The sequence below is a fragment of the Alosa pseudoharengus genome, unplaced genomic scaffold (assembly GCF_046254945.1).
Source record: "Alosa pseudoharengus isolate Yale_2024_CS ecotype anadromous, Long Island Sound unplaced genomic scaffold, YU_APseudo_1.1 YU_APseudo_1.1_scf_1, whole genome shotgun sequence".
In the NCBI taxonomy this organism is placed as follows: domain Eukaryota; kingdom Metazoa; phylum Chordata; class Actinopteri; order Clupeiformes; family Clupeidae; genus Alosa; species Alosa pseudoharengus.
Window position 1 is genome coordinate 31156595 of NW_027468564.1, and position 19948 is coordinate 31176542.

The 19948-nt window shown below is 41.2% G+C and overlaps 2 protein-coding genes across 9 annotated transcripts in view; one reads left to right on the top strand and one right to left on the bottom strand.

Moving 5' to 3' along the window:
- Positions 1–4169, bottom strand: part of sid4 (secreted immunoglobulin domain 4) — a 19354-nt gene extending 15185 nt beyond the window's left edge. For 2 of the 3 annotated variants that reach the window (XM_076287164.1, XM_076287153.1), the window contains exon 1: positions 452–543. In XM_076287164.1, the coding sequence (XP_076143279.1) occupies positions 452–500 (49 nt within the window). In that variant the 5' untranslated portion in view covers positions 501–543. Of the gene's footprint in view, positions 1–451; positions 544–3855 lie in introns of those variants that run through there. The other variant, XM_076287173.1, reaches the window with a different exon arrangement.
- LOC143125422 (NLR family CARD domain-containing protein 3-like) lies at positions 3520–19167 on the top strand. Of its 6 annotated transcripts, none has more exons than XM_076286876.1 (12): positions 3520–3724; positions 4952–5034; positions 5346–5584; positions 6110–6232; positions 6925–6951; positions 7205–9032; positions 11697–11870; positions 12451–12624; positions 14220–14393; positions 14680–14853; positions 15391–15437; positions 18074–19167. In XM_076286876.1, the coding sequence occupies exons 2-12, from the start codon at positions 5027–5029 to the stop codon at positions 18601–18603; spliced, it is 3498 nt and encodes a 1165-aa protein (XP_076142991.1). In that variant the 5' UTR covers positions 3520–3724; positions 4952–5026; the 3' UTR covers positions 18604–19167. The 6 variants fall into 6 exon arrangements, with proteins under 6 accessions (XP_076142991.1, XP_076143008.1, XP_076143018.1 ...); XM_076286893.1 differs by having other exon boundaries at positions 4982–5034; XM_076286903.1 differs by having other exon boundaries at positions 3521–3724; positions 6110–6226.
- Positions 19168–19948: the final 781 nt, after the last annotated feature.

Genomic DNA, 19948 nt, shown 5'->3' on the forward strand with positions numbered 1-19948 from the left:
TCGTGACCCATCAACTGGCAGCATCGTGCCTGAATAAGAAAGGTCGGGAATATCACTGAAGAAGGAACGCGTCCTGTAATGTAACATATTCCACGACCAATGATTTATTGTCTGCGACGCGCACACAAAGCCACAACGAAAAGTCTAGCATGTCAGAAGTTTGGGGGAATCTCCGACAACTCCCTTGTTGACACTATGATGACAGCAATGTGAACGATAGGCTACATGATCTTGTAATGTGGCCAACCTCCCGACTAAGAAGTGGCAAGAATTTATGGTTTAATGATTGCATAGTCTGACATGGTCAATCCATAGTGGAAGATGAAAAAAAAAATTAGTAATCTGATCAAGCCATAAAATGTGGCAGCTACATTAAAAATTGTCTGTGTCTGTGTCTGTGTCTGTCTGTGTGTGTGTGTCTGTCGCAGGTGTGCTCTGTCAGGTGTCTTACCTGCGTGGAGGAGACAGGTGAGCAGTAGCGTAGCTGTGGAGACGTCCATGGTGAGCAGGACACGAGAAGAGCTGCTGGTCCCTTACACTGGTGTCTCTCTGTGTGTGTGTGTCCCTGTCTCCCTCTGTCAATCTTCAATCTGTTACTCGGCAACCCCCCCCCCCCCCCCCGTGGCTTTCTCAATCACTGTCCCTGTCACTCGGAGAGGAGAGAGAGGGAGAGAGAGGGAGGGAGAGAGGAGAGAGAGAGAGGGAGAGAGAGGGAGGGAGAGAGGAGAGAGAGAGACAGCACTGGACAGAATGTTAGGGGTTTGGGGGGAGTATTTAATACTCAGTAAGGAGAAAGAGATAGAGTGAGACAAAGAGAGAGTGAGAGAAAGGGAGAGATAGATAGAGAGGGGGGTGAGGGTAGATATAAGAGAAAAGGAGAGATAGATAGAGAGGGGGGTGAGGGTAGATATTAGAGATTATAAGGGTAAGGGTCTGTTTAGGGTTTGAGTAGTCATGTATTAAAAAGAGACGATAAACAGGGGGTGCAGGATGCAAGTAGCTAACGTCAGTATCTGTTGTTTACACAGCGGTTGTTGTTTCAGCAAAAGTAAACGAGACAAAGTTCTGTTACAGTGCTGAACATGACGTGATAGTAACCTCACTGAACTGTGGTCGGGGGTGAGGGGCAGGGTTGTGCACAATTCGAATTGCAATTCTGCTCCCTGTTTGCTATACCTCAATTGAAATGCAAGTGAAATCCAAGAATTGAATTGGAATTTAAGAGCCAGTTTCAATTCAATTCTGGAATTTTGCACAAGCCTGGTGGGGGGTGGGAGAGGGAGTAATGAGAGAGAGGAGTGATGTGCTACTCTGGGTCATAAGAGGATGTAGAGGAGGAGGTGCAACAAGTAGACTGTAGATTATTCTACATCTGCTGCCATTGGAGGGCACAGCCAGCCAGAAGCAGATGGGCTCCCCCTATTAAGTCAGGTTCTGCTCAAGGTTTCTTCCTGGAATATGGGAGTTTTTCCTTGCCACAGTTGCCATATGGCGTGCTTGTGGGGGGTAAAGGGTTAAGGCTGCCAGTCTTGAATGTCTGTGTATAAAGTCAAATAATTGCGACATATGCTAAGAACAAGCTAAGGCTGGCTGCTTGGAGTCCGCATCAACCGGGCCTAAGCATTTGTTAGCCTAGGCATTTGTCAGCAAAGTCTTTATATATCCATAGTAGTATAATAGTATTTCTGATATGTTGCTGATTGGATCATAAACGGCCACAGCAACAAAAGGGGAACGACTGACTCTTCTCTAATAACTGTGTTACATGTTATTTTCTATATTTCTGATATGTTGCTGATTGGATCATAAACGGCCACAGCAATGAAGAAAAGTGAAAGTGATTGATAATGACTGACTCTATTATTGTGTTACATGCTTCAAATGTAAAGCACTTTGAGCTGCATTCTGTGTATGAAAGGTGCTATACAAATAAAGCTTATTATTATTATTATTATTATTATTATTATTATTATTATAAGGTCAAGTGTGTGTGAGAGTGATGGAGAGAGAGGAGCAATGTGCTACTCTGGGTCATAAGAGGATGTAGAGGAGGAGGTGCAACAAGGTCATGTTCAAGGTCACAAAGCTAGGGACACTGTAAAGCCCACATAGTCAAACTAACTCGAAATAATGACTTAACACAACTAACTCTTAATTATTTTTGTTTCCATGTCATAAATGCATACTTTAAAGAGCAACTCGACCGATTTGAGAGTTACCTCAATAACATTAAACTAATCAAAGTGTTTTCAAGAGGTTTTTGTATATTGTTGCACTAAAATACCAATTTAAAAAATTGTGTCTTTTGCCTTTGCAAGTCATAATTATGACATATAAAGTCATGATTATGATATTATTATTATTTTGTTTGTTTGTTTGCTTCATTTTGAAAAACATAGAGGGAGCCAGTATGCTAGTGTAGGCCAATGTGCCCGGGAGTGATTAGTCCAGCCTTTCTCACCGGGAGTGAGAAACACTTCGAACACTGGTCCTGGGACATCACCACTCGTGATAACTCATGGAATGCCTCTGGTCCAATCAGAATTTACAGTAATAAAGAGTTCAACCAGTTCATCTAACTGTTGTATAATGTAGTGTATGGCCCACTGCAAGGATGTGATGCCATTTGAGGAGGCAAAGGGGAGGAGAGTTGGTGAGAGAGAGAGAGAGAGAGAGAGAGAGAGAGAGAGAGTGCATACAGTATGTGTGTGTGTGTGTGTGTGTGTGTGTGTGTATGTGTACGTGTGCATGTGTGTGTATGTGTGTGTGTATGTGTGTGTGTGTGTGAGAGTGAGAGAGAGAGAGAGAGACAGACAGAGAGAGAGAGAGAGAGAGAGAGAGAAAGCAGCAGAGGGTGATCTTATCGGCACCACGGAGGATTGTGCCAAAGGTCATTGGTGGCGTTTCAGACTGTATAAATATGTCTGCAGGCTACACTGGGCACAGTGGAGCCACAGGCTGCTCTGTGTGTGTGTGTGTGTGTGTGTGTGTGTGTGTGTAAAAGAGAGAGAGAGAGAGAGAGAGAGAGAGAGAACGTGTTTGATTGTGCGTGTGAATGAGCACATGTAGTTGGGAGTGAGTTAGACAGAACTGTGGAGGGGGGCTGGCCATGGTGTGATGTGAAGGGAATGACTAAACTGCTAAAGGCAGAAATGCAGGCTGCAAAAACTACGGGGGATGGGGTTGGAATCTGGATTATAAGTTCAACGTGAACAAAGAAGAGAGATAAATAGAAATAAAGATATTTAGACATTTATTTCGTAGGCTACTTAGGCACAGATGGTCATTACGGGTCGTCTGTGTTCCTGAGCCGAGGTCCGTGATAAAGTTCCGAGTGAACTCGAGTGCTACGTGATCCTCATCAAAAATTATTTTTTTTATTTATTTAGAAATTAAGCGATGGAGTGGAAAAAAAACTTAAAGGCGTTGACGTATCTCGCCAACACACTTGCTGATTATGTAATCTTGACTAGGCTACGTTCAAGTTTTATTACGTTTTAATCACGTGATAGAGCACACCTATTTGGGTTGTTCTGAAATCGAAAGTAGCCTACGACAATCCTAGATAGCCCAAATTTTACCTTAGCCTACATGAAGTAGGTTACAATAACTGTGGTGTTACTTTTTAAAGAAAGTGGAGTCGAAACCAAAGCTTACCTCGGCTTTCAGAAACTAGAGGAGTCTTATAACGATGCATTATTATTGGGTTTTACAGCTCGGCCAGGTAAGACTTCGACATATTGAGCTCCATAATTCGCATCAAAATATAGTAGGCCTAATTTATGTGTCAGGGTCAACAATTGGCACCGTACTGTTGGCAAATAAATACGAAGTTACTGAAAGTAGACTACTCACTCGATTCCAAGAACTGTGCAGCGGCCTCTGTTTGGTAGACTCTTCATTGGTCAGCAAGCAGGCAGGCCAAGTGCAGCTTTCAAGTCGACTACATGCAGTTGGGTCGGTGACAACCAACAGACAACCGTCACCACAGCGCGTAAATTACCTTCGGTAAACACACTAATAGTAGCTAGAATAGACGAAATAGCTACAATTATTGAGTAAAAGCTTGTGTATCCATGAAATTGATTGCGTAAGCTACAATGGTCTGCTATTTTTACATTATCAGTTGCTCGTCATCCTGGTCGGAATGCATTATAGTTCTCTGTTGAATAGCGCTGCACCCAGAAGCATTTAGGCATTGGCTAATTGTTTGAGTCATTGTATGCAGAAGTGCTAAGCCAGTTGTATGCAATTGTGACATTTCTGACTTCACAGAAATAACTGTTAGTAGTCTAAGTAGAAGAGTAGCCTGCTGCATGTTCCTATTTTGTCCTTAGCCTAAATAATTGCATTGCTGTAAAAATCTTACTTATAATCTCCCTCATAGAGTCATGTGCAACATTGTAGGCTACAGCTGAACTTGACAGTTGCAACCTTGTACAGCTGAACTTGACATTTTGACACGAAGATAGAATAGTGCTGTGCATTCTCATCGTCATCAAAGCCTTACCATAATTTGCATAATACTTATTGACAACATATGAGTAAGCCTTTTGACACTCTTGTTTATACACAATGCCACAAGGACTTGCCATTCTGATGTCATTGACATTTTCATTGGCATGTATACTTTTCAAATATAAACTAAGCACTTTGACCAAAGCAAGGCTTTTGGAGTTCATCCACTCCACTCTGTGGTGCAGTTTGCACAAATTGTTTTGAGAAATGTTCTGCAAAAAGTTAATGAGATTTAAAAAAAAAAAAGAAAATGCACCAAAGCGAATGAGGCGCCAATAGGCGCCAATATCACAGTTGAACCCATGGGCGGATTATGAACTTTCGGGCCCCTGGGCCCAGATGTATTAAGGGCCCCCCACTTATTGTCGTATATGTGGGAAGGGGGGTTTGGTGGTTGGTGTCATTATAAAGCTGTTTGTGCTATGTGATGCAGGTGCAGTGTGCATATTTTCCATCCTTGTAGATGAGGCCTACTGAAGCAGACTAAACAAGAAACAAGACTTCAGCAATGGAAAGGTATGGTATATCAAATACACACACACACACACACACACACACACACACACACACACACACACCGTAAAACAAACACTGGAGCGGATCTGGTAAAACCGTTTTTTTCGTACCGACAGTAGGTTACCTCAAGTGGTTACCTCTGTGACCTCAAGAAATGGATATCTGCCAGATATATATATATATAATATAATGCCAGATTTCTCCTTCGACTCACACTTTCACTCTCACTCTCCTCTCTATCTCTCTCTCTCTCTCTCTCACACACACACCCCTCCCTCTCTCCCTCTCTCTCTTTCCTCCTCTCTCTGCAGAGTATCTGGGCCTCCCCTGACTCAGGGTCAGTCCAGGTGTGGAGTGTGTGAGCAGCTCCCCAGAGACCCACTGTCCATCAGTGCCTGTGGACACAGCTTCTGTAGACCCTGCCTCAGCAGCTACTGGGTAGGAACAGGAGGCTCCACCTGCCCCCGCTGTGCAGATCAACACAGGGCCCAGTTGAAGATACCATGTGCAGAAGATGGACAGGGATCCAGTGGTCCAGGTCTTATAGGTGGTAGGTGCCCATATTTGACAAAAAATAAACAATTATATTAGGAGAAAAGAAATTGTATTGTCTGAACGAGAAGCTCAAAGGCAATCTGGGGGAGAGCCCATTTTATTTTTTTTATTATTATTATTATTATTATTATTATTATTATTATTACAATGTTGTACATGCAAGTAATAACATGATATCTGTCCCCTAAGCAACACATAAGCCAGACCTGTCTCCTAAGCAACACATAAGGCATAAACCTGTAAACAAATAGTTCTCATTAATCAATCTTTAATAGGAAAATTACTCATCCATGAAAGTTTTAAGTGTCATGCTCTAAATATACATTCACTCATTCAGTCTCTCTCTCTCTCTCTCTCTCTCTCTCTCTCTCTCTCTCTCTCTCTCTCTGTCCTTACATCTCTCCTCTTCACTCTCCCGACTGTCCGCCTTCTCTCTCTCTCGCTCCACCCTTTACTCTTTCTCTCCACTCCTCTCCCATTCCTTCTCTCATTGCTCCCTCCTTTAATCTCTTTCTTCCAGCTCCTGTCATGAGCTCCATCGCTACAGCCTCAGATGGAGGCAGCATTTGCAACCCCACATTTGCTGGCTGCCAAATCTACGGGCCGGTTACATTCAACAACGAAACACAATCCACAAGTACGGGTAAAGTGTGCAATAATCCTCTCGTGTAAATACACAAAGGCCATTTAAAAGCCACTTATTTATTGTTCAGTGCTGGCATGAATGGTTTCAAGGTCTGTTGCATTGGAAAGCTAGTTGTTGATAAATATTTTGGGTTGCAATTTACTTGAAGGTATCTACATAAGACTGAAATGACACTGTCATGAACGTGTCATAAACATTATAAACAAGTCATAAATGTTCATGACTTAACATTTCTGTCACTCGCTTCTGTTAAATGTCATTCGGTTTTTGTCATGACAAGTTAGGGTTAGTGTTAGGGTTATGACAGTGTCATGTCACTCTTATGTAGATACCTTCAAGTAAAATGTTACAAAAGCTGTGTCTTTTATTGTACAGATGCACACAGAAAATAGGAAGCAAGACATAGCGACTTTATGGTGACTTCCTCTTATCTCACCCACACACACACACAGACAGGGTTCAGTTTCTGTGCGTCTGGGTGCACACTTAACTTGAACACTCTGTTCTTAGAACTCAGCACAACAATATTTCTGCGTACACAAATGGTTATACAATGATAATAATAATTCCTTTACAGCTACCATATTTTGGTTGAATGACATTTAGAGAAATTTAGAAAAGCTCTTTCCATCTTTGTCAGAATACTAGGCTTAAACATTTGATTTTTCTTTTCTTATTGTTTAATAAAGGAAGAAGGTTGTCTGAGAAAGAACAAGGTAAGAAGTTATATTGAGTCGTTTTTCTAATTGAATTGATAATAATAAAGAATAAAAAGATAATGTGCTATTTATTTGTTCAGTTAGCATACTATTTACAGAGTTCTCAAAACCATAAGCAGACTCAACAGAGTTCTCAAAACCATATGCAGACTCATGTCTTTATTTTACATGTAAATGTTCTTGGGCCTTCTCAGATTTTGCAAACCAATGTCTGTTATGCTGTTCACTATCTATGTCCTCCTTCCCTCAGAGGAAGCTCTTTTACAGGAAGTCCGCATCGACCATAAGGCCAGGATGAAAAAACGCTTTGAGTGTATATTTGAAGGCATCGAGACCAAAGCAAATAAGAAGCTGCTCAACAAGATTTACACAGATCTCTACATCACAGAGGTAGAGAGCGAAGCCATGAATGATGAACATGAGGTCTGGCAACTTGAAACTGCATTCAAGAAGCAGTCGGCCCAGGATGCACCGATCAACTGTAACGACATCTTCAAACCGTTGCCGGGAGAAGAAGGCAACATTCGAGTCGTGCTGACAAAAGGTGTGGCCGGCATGGGCAAAACGGTCTCTGTCCAGAAGTTTGTTCTCGATTGGGCAGAGGGGAGTGCCAATCAGAACATCCGCTTCATGTTTGTGTTCCCTTTCCGAGTGCTGAATTCCATCAAAGAGAAGCACAGTCTCCAAAAACTCTTGCTTGGATTTCACCCCGAGCTTAAGAGCCTGGGTGACACTAATGAGTACTACGACGACAGCCGAACCATATTGATCTTCGACGGCCTGGACGAAAGCCGCCTGCCACTGAACTTCCAAGGCAATGAAGCTTTCTTCGACGTAAGCAAAGTGGCCTCCGTGGACGAGCTGATCACAAATCTCATTCAAGGCAATCTGCTTCCCTCAGCCCTGGTGTGGGTCACATCTCGGCCGGCGGCGGCCTGTCTGATCCCGACCAAGTACGTCGACCAGATGACCGAAGTCCGCGGTTTCAACGAGGCCCAGAAGGAGGAGTATTTCCGGAAGAGATGCGAGGATGCCACACAGGCTGAGCTCATCATTGCACACATCAAGACGTCTCGAAGTCTCCAGGTCATGTGTCACATTCCCGTCTTCTGCTGGATTGCCGCTACCGTCTTCCAGCAGATCCTGAAGAGGACAAAGGAGGACAATGCGGAGATCCCCAAGACACTGACGCAGATGTACTCCCACTTTCTCCTCATCCAGATGAGCATCAAGGATCAGAAGTACCACGGTGGACACGGGGGAACTGACAAGGGGGGGCTCCTTTCATCACACGGGGAAGCTGTCCTGAAGCTGGCGAAGCTGGCCTTCAAACAAACATTGGCGGGGAACGTCATGTTCTATGAGGACGACCTGTTGGAGTGCGGCATCGACGTCAACGAAGCCTCGGTGTACTCAGGGATGTGCACCGAACTCTTCCGAGAGGAGTCGGTGTTTTACCAGCAGAAAGTCTACTGCTTCGTGCACCTGAGCATCCAGGAATTCCTCGCCGCCTTTCACGCCTTCGCCACCCACACCAGCGGGAACCACGAGGAGCTCAAGCCTCTACTGCGGGTCCGGGCCTCTAAAGGTCGACCCCGAACGGGCGACGAATTGTCCCTCGAGCGGTTCCTCAAAGACTCCCTGTACACAGCTTTGAACAGCAGAAATGGCCACCTGGACCTGTTTCTGAGGTTCCTCCTGGGCGTCACCCTCGAGTCCAACCAGCGGCTTCTCCGGGGGCTGCTGCCGCGTCTGCAGTCGAGCACCGAGACCGTCGGCCACATGATCGAGTACATCAAGGCCTACAAGGGCAAGGGCCTCTCCCCCGAGAGGTGCATCAACCTCTTTCACTGCTTGGTGGAGATGAACGACAGCTCCATGCACAGGGAGATCCAGGAGTACCTGCAGTTGGAGGGCTCCAGGAAGGCACTCTCATCCTCCTTTTGCTCCTGCTTGGCCCATGTGCTCCTCATGTCCGGGGAGGTGCTGGACGAGGTCGACCTGAGAAAGTACAACACATCGTCGGATGAAGGGAGGAGGAGGCTGGTCCCTGTGGTGAAGTGCTGCAGAAGGGCTCTGTGAGTGGCCATATTTATTTATTCATTGGTATACTTTGCAATACAGGATATGCATTATGACATATTTATCTTGTGAAAATATATATATTTTTTTTAACATGGCACACATGCTGATTAGGGTGGTCCTTATTTTTAAAGTCTCCAATTGTCATGCTCTTAGCCCTTCAAATTGTTCCCTTATATAAGAAAATACAGCATGCCAATTTTTATATTTACTGGTAGCTCAATAGCTTTAAACTTTGAGATGATTTTCTGTTTCAGAAATTATCTGATCATTTGAATTCAAAACAATCTCCATAAAAGCATCTAATGCACCATATATTCCTAAATATGTATTTTAGATACATATTTATAGGGGTGTAAAGATTAACCGATACGTATCGGTATCCGTTTTTAACATGTAAGATACGGCTACATCGATACGTGAAGTCCCCCAATCGGAATAAAACTGAAATGAACCGGTCGTTATAGCGATTTACTTGTTACGAATCGGTTCACAACCTTTTCTGCTCGCTCAGACTCTCATTTACGTTCCAAGCAGCGCATTCATCCCACTTCCGGTTTTGAAACTACACGTGGCACGGATTTGTGGGTAATGCAGTTCGTTTTGGGCTACATTCATTGCCCAAAGTTGTCAAAGGACCTCATTACCCATACATCTACTGCAACTTAAGCACGTGACAACGCGCACTCTTTTTTTACTCTTTTGTTTTTCAAAATCCAGCGCGAAAATGATAGTCTGTGGAGTAGCCTTACGTTTGATGAAGGGATTTCCTTAATGAATAATTTGGCCCTTGCTGCTAAAACGATGCAGAAATTATTATTATTTTGTTCATATTCACTCAGACTTGTGGCACTGAGTTTCTGGTTTCTGCATATTAGGTCTACCGTTGGAACAAAATAAGCCCAGAGAGTTCATTGATATGTAGGCCTATTTTATTCTTGTAGGCTATGAGAAAAGGCCAACAGTGTCTTAAGCACTGTTTTATTTTATTTCGGTATTATCTTACCTCAACAATAGGCTACAGCTCCTTGAAAACAATCAGATATAACTATAACATCTATAATGTCTATAAAAATGTATTTTTATGTTGTATTTGGCTGCTGTGTTTGACTGAAATGTAGACTATTATTTTTTCATTTCAATACAGTATATGATATAAACCTCAGTTTAGATAATCATATTCACACTTGTTTTGCCTAATTGACAACCATGACCATGATAATTGATAACATAAAATGAATGTGCACCTTGAGCAAATGATAAAAAATCTTTCAGAATGCTTTCCATTCTTAAACTGCATTGAATTGCATCAAATCTCATCGAATCGTACTGAATCGTTTTTTATGAACATGTATCTTTTCTTGTATCGAATCGTGCCCATGTATCTAGATGTGAATTGTATCGTCTTTTACATGAGAGATTCACACCCCTAATATTTTAGATACATATCTCAGTTTACTTATTGTAGAAACTAAATCCAAATTATTTACCTTTCCTGGTGGAATCAATACGTATTTCTATTGATGATCACCTTGGTTATTGTTTGGGTTTAGAGCACATTTTTTGGTCTTCCTTAAAACATTCAGACAATTGTATCCACTGAACCCCAAATATGTGCCACACAACTGTATGAAGAAAAGGCACCTTCACCATTTCTTGCTCAGCTTTGCTTGCAGTTGTGTTGTGTACCAAGAGCAAAATAATGGCAAAAACAAGAAGTGAAGTTTATTTGATTGGTTCCACCATAGCAGAATTAGTTGGATCAAATCTGCCATCTATTAGAATGGAAGATCATTGACGGATCTATCCAGACTGCAAAAAGTCAACACTGGCTGCTGAGCATCATAAATGAGGGATTGTTGAAAACGTTGTGCTTTTTTTTTGAGATTGTTGTCATTGTTGTCATGTCAGTGTTGCTCTGATTTCAATAAAATGTAGTTAATTTGCAGCAACTTTTAATATTACTTGCATATCACAATAACGTAGCACAGCTTAACATAGGCAATCTTCCACATGATTGAGCTACCTCTAAATATCATTTTTTTGTCAAAATGTTTTCATATTTCTATATGTTTTCATATTTTGAAGTTAAAAGGAACCATTTAAGAGGTTAAGACACTAACATTTTGCAAAAAAAAAAATTGGACTTGATAAGGACCACCCTAATGCTGATAGGGATAAAAAGTCAAGAAAAAAATTGTCAAATGCATTCAGTAATCAATAGAATCATCATGTATTTGTTTTTAATCAATCATTCAATCAATCAATCAATCAATCAATCAATCAATCATTCAGTCAATCAATCAATCATTATCATGTTTCACTATCACTATCAATTATTTGATAACATATTCAGTTCAATTTTAATATGAATGTGTCAGCCAGACTTAGTTCAGAGTTCATTTTTTTCAATAGGCGTAACAATAAAAACACCACATTAAAAGTTGGATTATTAAACCAACTTTTCAGAAGCACTGCAAAAACACACCCTTCTTGTCAACAAAGATTTTAAATGCAGTTTTTTCTTCAAAGATATATAAATCTGTGTTGTTTAATACTGAAACTATCAGTGCAGCCATTGGTTGCACATAAAAGCACTTCTGTAAAATCTATTTGCCGTGGTTTAAAACCTCAAACCAAAGGCATCTCTCCCTTTCCAGATTCTCCGCATGTAACCTCAATGAGACGTCATGTGAGGTTATGGCCTGTGCTCTGCAGTCTGCAGACTGCCACCTAGTGGAGATGGACCTGCACCGCAACGACCTGCAGGACGCCGGAGCAGAGAGGCTCTTCACAGCCATGCTGAGTCCTAATTGTAAGCTGGAGATTCTGAGGTAAATGAATGGACGGTTTTAGGTTGTTTATTGCAGAAATACATATTGTTGAATTATTGAGTGTCAAAATCTCCTCTCTAGTTAAGATGCCAAGTCTTTGAGGTAATTTTGAGGTAATGAGGTAGTTAACTTCATGCTGAGTCTTCACCTTAAGCCATAATGGTAACTGTTGTTGATTTATGTTTTAGCAGTAGTCACAAAGTATTGACTCAAATCCTGTACTGTATATTATATACAACAAATGCTTTTTAGTGGTATTTACACATAACATATATGAAAAATACAGTATATGACTGCTATTATTCATAAAGAGTTATCATACATTCATATTTGTTTATTTAATATTTTGAAAGTTTAGGAAAATATATGGTGTTTCCAAAATCATTGAGTAATTGTGTTAAACAATTCATGATATTTGCCATAATCAATCTCCCTACTGGGACTAATGCTCTTATTATATATTCAACTTTCTTTCAAATAATCCCTGACCGAATGTACAGTGAGTTAATGATAGCTAAAATCTCTGAGCAGTCTGTACTGGGACTAATGCTCTTATTATGGTTTTAACTTCCTTTTGAAGAATCTCGGACTGTAACATGACCGAGAAGTCCAGCGGGAGTCTGTGTTCCTCCCTCCTGTCTCCTCACTGTCGCCTCCGGGTGCTGGACATGAGCGGCAACCAGCTGAAGGACTCCGGAGCAACGCTGATCTGCAAAGGGTTAAAGAATCCGCACTGCACACTTGAGATCCTGAGGTAGGTCCTGGAGACATTAGTTACCTGAATTTTTATTATACGATTCCTTATTTTAATCATTTATGAATAGTTTTGTTGTTGCTGTGTTATCATGTGATGTTGAGAGCTATCATAACAAGTACATTTTTATGTTGATGAGTACATAGTATTTTTGCATTTATTCATTTAGCAGACACTTTTTATCCAAAGTGACTTCTCAATTATATTACAAGGGATTACATTGTCCGTTGTGTTGATTTATTTTTATTTATTTTGTCAAATTTTATAATTTTGTAATAAAAATGGGAATACTGGATCACTGCCACTCTCCCAATCCTGCGATGTAACACATAACATGTTTACATTAATGCTGCGTAATCTACATTTATTTGTGTGTGTGTGTATGTGTGTCATCATAGATATATATGATATGATATTTTGATGTAATATAGATATTTTTATATATATATTATATTGGATATTTTAAGATATATGATATGTATAGGGAATAGGGATATATTCTGCATTGCAAAGACTGAATTATGAGTTATTTATACACTATTAGCACTTGTGGTTTTGTGTCTAGTTCCATAAGAATAGACCATCTTTGATAAGTATTATTAGGGGTGAATAACTGTTCTTGTGGTACTACCACCTTACAAGCCCCATGCTAAGCCATGCGTATTTAGGTGATAATTCATATGCAACAACTTACTTAATAACTATGAATAAGGGGTAATTAGGAGCTTACATAGGGGAAATTCTTAACCCTCATGTTATCCTTGGGGTCAATTTGACCCCAAACAACGTTTAACATCATAAAATATATGGTTCACTTTTTTTTTTTGCTTCATGTTTTATGACTTTTCCTCAATTGAAGGGTACAACAGAGTTAGCATGAAATTTGTACAATAATTTGTTTTCAATGTCCTGTACAAATATTTTGTACATTGATGTTCCTTGGGGTCAGTTTGACCCCAGCTGTATGAAACATGGGCTACATGAATATTTGACACATTATGGATATTATTATTTGAATAGTATGGGAACATATTGTTATTATCATTATTACATACACAAGTACATATTACATATAAGTCATTTTGGGAGGACTGTATAAGTCAAAAGGGGAAGCAACAGCAAGCCTTTGGGCTGCTGACACTGGATGGGCAATATTGCCAGCCAGGGTTCCAAGGTTCATAAAGGGGTGTAGGGGGGTGGGATTGTTTTGTAGGGCTTTTGATGGTGGTTATTACACTCTTGTTAAGTACCTGTCACAAAAAAACTGGGTAACAATATGAATTATAATCATTTTCTGAGGGTTTATTTAGCTGGGGTCAAATTGACCCCAAGGATCATGAGTGTCGGTAAGATTTGAGGATAACACAAGGGTTAATTAAGTAACCGTAGAATACGGTCTTGCAGAATAAGGTATTAATTAGTGACTTATAATGACTAACAAATGGCTAGTATGCTACTAATATACATACTATACTCTATTGTTAGTAAGCAGCTAATTAATGGTGAATATGCGTGTCTTAATATAAAGTGTTACCAAAAACATATATATATTTGATATTTTGATATTTGCTTGATTTGATTTTGGGCCGTCTCAGACTGGAGTGCTGTGGCCTGACTGCGGCGTCCTGCAGGGGCCTGGCCTCCGTGCTCCAGCGTCCTGGTTCCGCTCTGAGGGAGCTTGACCTCACGGACAACGACCTGAGGGACGCGGGGGCCAAGCTTCTGTCCACCGGACTGGGGAGTTCTCACTGCAAACTCCAGATACTGAAGTACGCTGCGTGTTTTGTTTTCTCTGACATTTGTTTTATCTTTTTTACCGTGTTGTTTTCAAACTTTTCATTTTTACTGTGTTGTTTACAGACATACATATTCTACCAGTTCAACAGTAATTTTGGTTAACACTTGCAGATGTTTTGTGTATCTTTATATATATATATATTTAATGTGAAATCGACTAACTTACTTCACCCCCCCCCCCCCATCACTACTTCACCAATTTTCCAACCACCTCCACTCACTCACACACACACACACACACACACCCTGCCACCCCAGGCTAGTGGGCTGCCTTATCTCCGAGGAGGGCTGTCTCTTCCTGGCCTCGGCCCTGAAGTCCAACCCTTCACACCTGCTGGAGCTGGATCTGAGCTACAACCACCCAGGAAACAGTGGAGCAGAGCTGCTCACAGCCACACCGATCGATCCCGGCTCCACACCTCGGGCGGTCAAGTAAGGGAAACCACTGAAAGGGTGGGGGGCTGTTGTCTGAAGCTGAATGGCCTATATAGAGGTGTAGTGAGACAGTACAAATGATAATGTGTGTGTGTGTGTGTGTGGGGGGGGGGGGGGGGGGTAATGAGTTATGAGTAATGCTTCCAATAAGGATAGAAAAAAAACTCAAACTGTTATAGTGATGACAGTTCTGTATTCATCCAAAATTACATCTTATTCATGTATTTGAGTGTACATTAAGGGCCTATGTCCACCAAATGCACTGGTTGTTGAATTGTCGACAGCGTAGGTCCCGCTCTTTCCTTGATTTGAATTGGCTAGCAAGAGAGAAGTGACATTGACAGCCCAGCGCTGTTCTTAAAGTTGAACAGATTTCAATTTTCAGCGTTCTGAGCGCTGCGGAAAAAGCGTCAGCGTTGAGGGCTTTTTCCGCCAAGGGTGCTGCGAACGCTGAACTTCATAGGATTTGTATAGAAAATACATTTTAATTATATGTATTTATAACTCTCTAAATATCTGTTTAACTGTCTACAGTGTGGACCATGGTGCAGCATGCAGGTTGACATCTGGACTGCAGAAATGTAAGTTAATGTTTAGAGAGAAGAGTGATAGATATTTTAACATCTGTCTAACATGCGTCATTTCTTTCTTTATTGAATTTCTCAATGTACTTGATTGTTTAAAGCAGGGGTGGGCAAACTTTTTGGCTCAAGGGCCACACTGGGTTTTGAAAATTGGCCGGCGGGCCGCACAACAACTGCCTTTATGATTTCCTTTTAAAAGTTTTTTTATAAGAAGGAGATATCAATTATCAACAATGACAAGCCAGCTGGAACCTGCGGCTCTCTCTCCCTCTCGTGAGTGCAGACGCGTTCCCAATTAAATGGATTGCATAATGTTCACGTTAGATCTGCTGCAAAGGAGATAACTAAGAGTTAACTTAGATTAACATGATGTTATCTCTATTTAACATGATGTTTTGACATTGACATTGTAAACGTTCTCTAAGGAGAGTGAAAAGCAGTTTGCAGTAAAGCTAACCAACGTCGTCTCTATCGCAGGAAAAAAATAGCGAGCAGCCTGATAACCAAATGAAATGCTTAGCGGGCCGGATGAAAGTGCTTGGCGGGCCGGATCCGGCCCGCGAGCCGCAGTTTGCCCACCCCTGGTTTAAAGGCACCCTTAAATGTTTTTTCACCTTAACATAACATAACATAACATAACATAACATAACATAACATAACATAACATAACTTCTCTCAAGTTGTAGCTCACTTGTAGCCTAACGAGCCAGACCCACATTAAAATGTAGGGTCTGGGCACTCACCGTTCGCAGTGCTGAGTCCGAGGGGTGGGATAATCGGTTGTCTTTCAAATTCCCTCTGCACGCAATAGGACAGCGCTGAGTCCCATGCGTTTTCCCACCAGCGGAGCTAGTTGGCTAGTTCAATCTTTTGCCAACTTAAAACAAACTTAACTTGTGTCACACTGTTGGCCAACAGCAACATCCATCTTCTTTGTTTTTTTAAGTAGCAGGGAATTCAAGCCAAACCGTTGCAACTCTGCCATCAATCATTATGTTAAGCCCGCCTAACGACTCTATACACGATTTGATTGGCCTGATAGAAGTTACATTTTTCGAGCTCACAAGCCAACGGAGAGTTGCTAGACTAGCCCTGGAAGCAAATGTAATTCGATAAATATCACCACAGCATGATGCTACCACCACCATGCTTCAAATTAGGGATGGCGAGTTTTTGGTGATGTGCAGTGTTTGGTGTCCGCCGAACATAGTGTCTAGTCTAACGGCTAAAAAACAAAATTTTGGTCTCATCAGACCAAAAAACCTTCTTCCATTTGACCTTGGTCTCCCACATGTCTTTGGGTGAACTTTAGTCCAGATTTAATAAGCTTTGCCCCCAACCCATAGAGCTTTGACCGGTGAAGAACTTGGTTGTTGTCTGCGGAGTTTCACCCTTTTCAGCTGCTGAAGCTTTCAACTCCTTCAGAGTTGTCATAGGGTTCTTGGTGGCCCCCCCCACCAGTACTCTCCTTAAACCTTAAACCTTAAAGTCACTCAGTTTGTGGAGACGACCTGCTCTAGGCAGATTTACACTTATATTCCTTACATTCTTTAATGATGGATTTCACTGAACACCTGGGGATGTTCAGTCACTTTTCTGTATCCATCCCCTCACTTATGCTTTTCAATAACCTCTTCTCTGAGTTGTTTGGAGTGTTCTTTTGTCTTCATGGTGGGATTACAGTCAGGAATACTGATTGACGAGTGACTGGACCTTCCAGCACAGGTGTCTTTATATTACTTATTACACGGCTCTTCATGAAGCTGTGGAATGCTTGTGCTTCTTATTCACGCCTTTCATGTCACTCCTGTCAGGCTGTCACTTCTTGCAATGGAACATTCAAATTGAAAGCAGACGGTTGATCAGCAGCTGTGTTCTAAAGAATCCTTGATTCAAGTTCAGCGTGTGTTGCGAACTATTTGTTTCAGGCAAAAGCCATGATGAAACAGTAACAAATAAATGTAAAGAGACATATCATGTGGAGTATTTTTTCCGTTTTGGCAATTAGCCATATAATAAGTGGGTTTGCCCTGTCAGCACTTATTTGACCGGCGTTCTATACATATATCCCTTACATACTATATCACTGCACTCAGGCGATCTCAATTTCACTAATTGTGAGACTACTAGCACCAATTGGCTAGACCGCTGTTGGTTTAGGTCAGTCACTTTAACAGGGGTGAATATTTGTGCAATCACTTATTTTGCATTATATTTTTTAATGAATTAACATTACCGATACTTTGTAGAAATTAGCTTTTCACTTTGACATTAAAGAGGGGATTTTTGTAAATTATTGTGGGGAAAAAGGCCAAATTACATTGATCAAGATTCCATTTACAAAACCAGGAATGTCCAGTATGGTATATTGAGCTTGGAGGAACTCAATTTTATTCTGCTTTTCACTTCCTTGTTGTAATATTCAGAAAGACAATAACGTTGACTTTAATTAAGTTGACTTTGAATGTAAACTGTAAATGTTTGTATGCCTGTGTGCAATTTGTATGTAAATTGTGATATGTAGATGCCTTCATGTCCTTGTCACTTACTTTAGATCAAAACAAAGCCTGAGTGTATTTGATGTCATTCACTTCCAAATTTTGTCCTTTAATTTTACATTTTTGCTCCCGTAGATGCCTGCAATCTGACCTTTGACCCAAATACGGCCCACAGGAAACTCTGCCTCTCGGAGGACAACAGGAGTGTGGCGTGTAACATGCGGGAGCAGGCCTACCCGGACCACCCAGACCGGTTCAGCACCTGGCAGGTGCTGTGCCGGGAGCCCCTGTCCAGACGCTCCTATTGGGAGGTCGAGTGGAGCGGCTGGTACGGCGTCGTCATCGGAGCGTCGTACAAAGTCGATGCGGGCGACTCGCCGCCAGACGTCACCAACATCGGCTACAACGACTGGTCGTGGAGCCTGGCCTGCTACGATAACCGGTATGTGGCCCGACACGACAAGCGGAGGACGGAGATCCCGGCGCCTGTGTTCGGCGCGCATCGAATCGCGGCTTACCTCAACTGGCCCGCAGGCACGCTGTCTTTCTTTAGCGTCTCCGGGGATGCGTTGACTCATGTGCACACGTTCTATTCAAGATTCTCTGAGCAGCTCTACCCGGCAATGAGGTTTATTTTCGCAGGCTCATCTGCCTCCATTTTGTAGCTTTTGTTCTATTTTATATAGCCTTTCATTTCATTGTACTACTTTTGGAGTTTGCATTTTATTTGTTATGGACTATGTCCTCCATTGTGTAGCTTTTGTACTACTTTTGTAACTTTTCATTACATTTTATCAATTTTATTTGGAGGGACAATGTATATATATATATACTGTATAAATGCCACATCAACCTAAATTATGCCTGCCTTGGACTGTACACACGATGCATTTTGTCATTCTGATGAAACGAGGCCCCAATGCATATACTGGTGTTGGTACACTGATACACTCTGGGCCCTAATTTTAAATTTATAAGGGCTGTTCACACCAGGAACGAAAACTATAAAGATAACTGTAATTCACACTGACCAAGAATAAAGTTTCTCCTCGTCGATAAAATGTGATGTATTCTGATCGGCTGTGAACTACTGTACTGTATGTATCATTGTCAAAATTGCTCTGACTTTGTAAATATGTCGGCGTTCATGAAAAAAACTTGTGAATAAAATGTTCAGATAGTTGGGCACTTGACAATATGCTATATCAAGTGGCAGGTAATATGTAAAAGATGAAGTGATTCATTGTTTCATACGTTGATGTAAAGATGATTATCCTCTTGAATAGTAAATACAGTGTTTCCCATACATTGACTTATTTGTGGTGGCCCACAACATTGACCACCACATGATTTTCCAGGTTGTATTAAATTGTGCTTAAATCTGGTCAGCATCATAACCACGCTGTGCTAATTTGTTAAAAAATGGTTGCATTCAAGTTAATTCTGCAAACCAACCACCACAAATGGAATTCAATTCTCTGGGAAACACTGAAATAGCAACAAATACATTTGGCTGTTTTTTTTATCTTGAGTTATGAATAAAAGTCTAGAGAGGGACTGCTGTCCTTCGCAGGCATGGAGCACAGATTTATTCAAACTTGAGCTGTGATTCTTATGAAAATGATTCATCCATTTTGGAATTATGATTCATAAACAAGGTATCCAATCAGGACTTCTTGACTCCTTAACAAGTTGTTCAATGATACATGTGTAATGTTTTGGCGCTCTATAAACACAATCAATTTAAATTGAAATTGACTCACACACAAATCTCTAACAAGATATTCAAGCTTATTAAAAAAAACAGCTGTGGTTAACAAGTTGTACATGTGTACAGACTGTTGTCACCATTTCTCAACTGAGGTTCAAAGTGTGTCAGAAACAAAATCAATGTCTCCATCTTGTGTTGTACACAAATCTCTGACAAGATATTCAAGGTTATTAAAAAACAGCTGTGGTTAAAAACAAGTTGTACATGTGTACAGACTGTTGTCACCATTTCCCAACTGA

Coding starts and splice junctions, on each gene's coding strand:
- LOC143125422 (XM_076286876.1), top strand. Junction 5,585..6,109: donor TGGTCCAGGTCTTATAGGTG/GTAGGTGCCCAT, acceptor TCTTTCTTCCAG/CTCCTGTCATGAGCTCCATC. Junction 15,438..18,073: donor GACATCTGGACTGCAGAAAT/GTAAGTTAATGT, acceptor TTGCTCCCGTAG/ATGCCTGCAATCTGACCTTT.